The 2,829-nt window shown below is 48.2% G+C and overlaps 1 protein-coding gene across 1 annotated transcript; it reads left to right on the top strand.

Moving 5' to 3' along the window:
• Positions 1-1,293: 1,293 nt before the first annotated feature.
• Positions 1,294-2,197, top strand: COCCADRAFT_10455 (uncharacterized protein; the record flags this gene model as incomplete). The annotated part of the gene is made up of 3 exons (XM_007720750.1): positions 1,294-1,355; positions 1,422-1,963; positions 2,052-2,197. The coding sequence occupies 3 exons, from the start codon at positions 1,294-1,296 to the stop codon at positions 2,195-2,197; spliced, it is 750 nt and encodes a 249-aa protein (XP_007718940.1).
• Between the last annotated feature and the right edge of the window lie 632 nt (positions 2,198-2,829).

The raw sequence follows: 2,829 nt of genomic DNA, 5'->3' as shown, positions 1-2,829 counted from the left end.
CGCCTCCATCTTGCAGTTGTAGCATTACTTACTAGTACTTCAATGGCTGGTCTTCTACACAAAAGAACGTCATGCAATATATTCGATGGGCACGCTACCTGCATTGATTGCACAACGAACGCGTGTAACAATGAAGCGCCAACCTGCCATAACCATGTTTTTTGGGCTACATGCTACTGTCATAAGCCGAATTCATGTGTGGACTGTAACGGATCTTGCTAAGGAACTAGCTAGTGTTGGATTTAATGGATTTACAATGAAATGGTGTCCCGATACTCATACATTGAGCACTTCAAAGAAAATCCCTCATTTTGCAAGTGACAAGAGGGATTCAAGACAATGCTGCGTTCAGCGATCTTAGGATAAGATTCCGATAGCAGGACTGGAAGAAATCGAGAATACAAGTATGAATAAATCTCACTACTGCTCTTTTTATGATCAAACTCACTGTTGTACTTTGCTGAGGGCATGGCTTGATGAGCTGCAAGTCTCTGCTGATGTATTGCCCCATGCAAGGATATCATCATGTGGATATGATTTTCGCCTTGCTATTGCATTTATCAAGGAGGTTGGTATTATAGAACAGGTAGAGGGTAGGTGGGGGCGGCGAGCCTTGCAGTATACAATAAGCGCTGCATCGGGAGTGTTGGCTAGTCGTAGAACCTCTCAAGCCAACTTCTGCATACGATATAATGCGTTTATTTTAAGAGTTGATATGCTCACTGTTGTCATATCTTCCAAGGAGCGAGGGTAGCGAGAAAATGACATGTTCCTGTTTCCCTCTTTTTGGCAACTAAAATGGGGATCATAAGATGTGTTGCGAAGTAAACCCCCCAAAATAGACAAATGTCGAATGGCGGATTATCTCGGCATTTTGACTCTCAACTTTGCGATAGTCGTATGTGCTAATCAAGGCAGTTAGGTGAAATATATCTGCAATTTTCAATCGCATAAACCTGATCATAGGCTGTAGAGAATATTTAAATAAACGATCAAGTCACTGGTAGACGATTTTCCAAACTTAGTGTAACAACCATAGGTTTGAATGTGCGCGGGTGCTGTAGGAAAAGAGATCGTGTTTCTTGATGATCGAGATTGGCGCCGCGGGCATGAAGTGGGGGCGGGGCAGATCGACAGGGTTCACAGCGAGCTTCGCGTTGCTCGAAAGATTTGACAGTTTGCAGGCAGCAGGATTCTACAATATAAGCGCATATTTGACAGTACCAACACTCCGCTGGGGAAGATACGATCAGAGAAAAAACCCTTGATTATTTGCGCCTTCAAACCGCAGCCATGCAGATGCCAGACATGCCCGTAAATGTCGCGGTCGACGACCCCAACGCCGACACAGAATGGTGAGCCAGTTCAGCATGCAATGACGGCGAAACAACAAACGCAGGCTTCTAACATGCATACGATAGGAATGACATCCTGCGCAAACACGGCGTGATACCCGAGAAGCCGCCCTCGCCGACGCCCATGATCCAGGAGGCCCTGGAGCAAGCGCGACAACTAGCCCACGAGAACCGACTCGAAGGTAAAGACCTCGACGAACTCGACGAACTAGAAGATCTCGAAGACGACGACTTCCTCGACTCATATCGCCAAAAGCGCATGGCGGAGCTCTCGAGCATCAACACCGCATCCGTGTATAACCAAGTGTACCACCTACAAAAACCCGACTACTCGCGCGACGTGACCGAAGCCAGCAAAGACGCATATGTACTCGTGCTGCTGACCAGCTCTACAGGAACGAACACCGAAAGCAGAATCATGATTGAGCACTGGCGGGACCTAGCGAAGCGCTTTGGTGACGTCAAGTTCTGCCAGATGAGAGCGGACTTGTGTATAGAAGGGTATCCGGATAAGAATACGCCAACGGTGCTGATTTACAAGGATGGCGATATCAAGAGGCAGATTGTTACGCTTATGCAGCTGGCTGGGCCAAGGACAAGTGTGCAAGGTGAGTAATGGGCTTCCTCCTTCTCTTTTTGACCAGGTTGTATCACGGGAAGAGATAGAGTGCTGACGTTGTGTGATTGCTATGCTAGATCTGGAAAAGGTGTTGGTAGATGTTGGGGCTGTCAAACTTGGTGATTCGCGTTTGCAGCGGAAGAAGGAGGAGGGAGAAGAAAGCTCGAATAAGATACGGCAAGGCAAGACCGTGGCCGAGGACGACGATAGCGATTGGGATTGAGGGGGGCGATAATCACGGTCTCTTTTTTTCAGGCCAGCCATTTCTGCTACAGATGGAGTTCCCGCACAGAACACGTATGTGGGAGTGTTGCAATAGCAAAGAGCTCTAGATGAAGAGGCATGTTGCGAGATATGCATGCTTGGACTGCAAAATGAGAAACCTGGCCAATGGCTAGGGGGAAAGACGGGTGGGAAAGAGCTGGTTTCTGCACAAGACGAGGCAGGAATACTTATGTACAGATACACCAAAAGGGGAGGTTAGATCAATGCACAGCAACGGGATTGCAGACGTGTTTTTTTGTGTAACGAGCACCAACCCTGTTCAAGTGGGAAAGTAAGAATCCACAGCAACAGTGAGGAATACCCAGACTCGACACAAAACATTTTTGAACTCCCCACTCAATCAACCAAAGAGGAAGAAAAATACTTCACATATGTCTGCCTTGTAGAAGAAGAATAAAACGGTCCAGCCCTCTCTTCCCAATCTCACACCCCTCCCACTCCTTGCAACCGACAAAAGCTACCCTCTCTTAGCCGCAGCATCGGTACCACCGCCTCCCCCCCCCCTGCCTCCCTCCCTCCCTCCAACCAACCAACCTTCCACTCAACCTGGACCCCGGAACAAGGCCCCCC

Source organism: Bipolaris zeicola, assembly GCF_000523435.1.
Source record: "Bipolaris zeicola 26-R-13 unplaced genomic scaffold scaffold_618, whole genome shotgun sequence".
In the NCBI taxonomy this organism is placed as follows: Eukaryota; Fungi; Ascomycota; class Dothideomycetes; order Pleosporales; family Pleosporaceae; genus Bipolaris; species Bipolaris zeicola.
The sequence above is the reverse complement of the archived record's forward strand: the minus strand, read 5'-3'. Positions and strand labels throughout refer to the sequence as shown.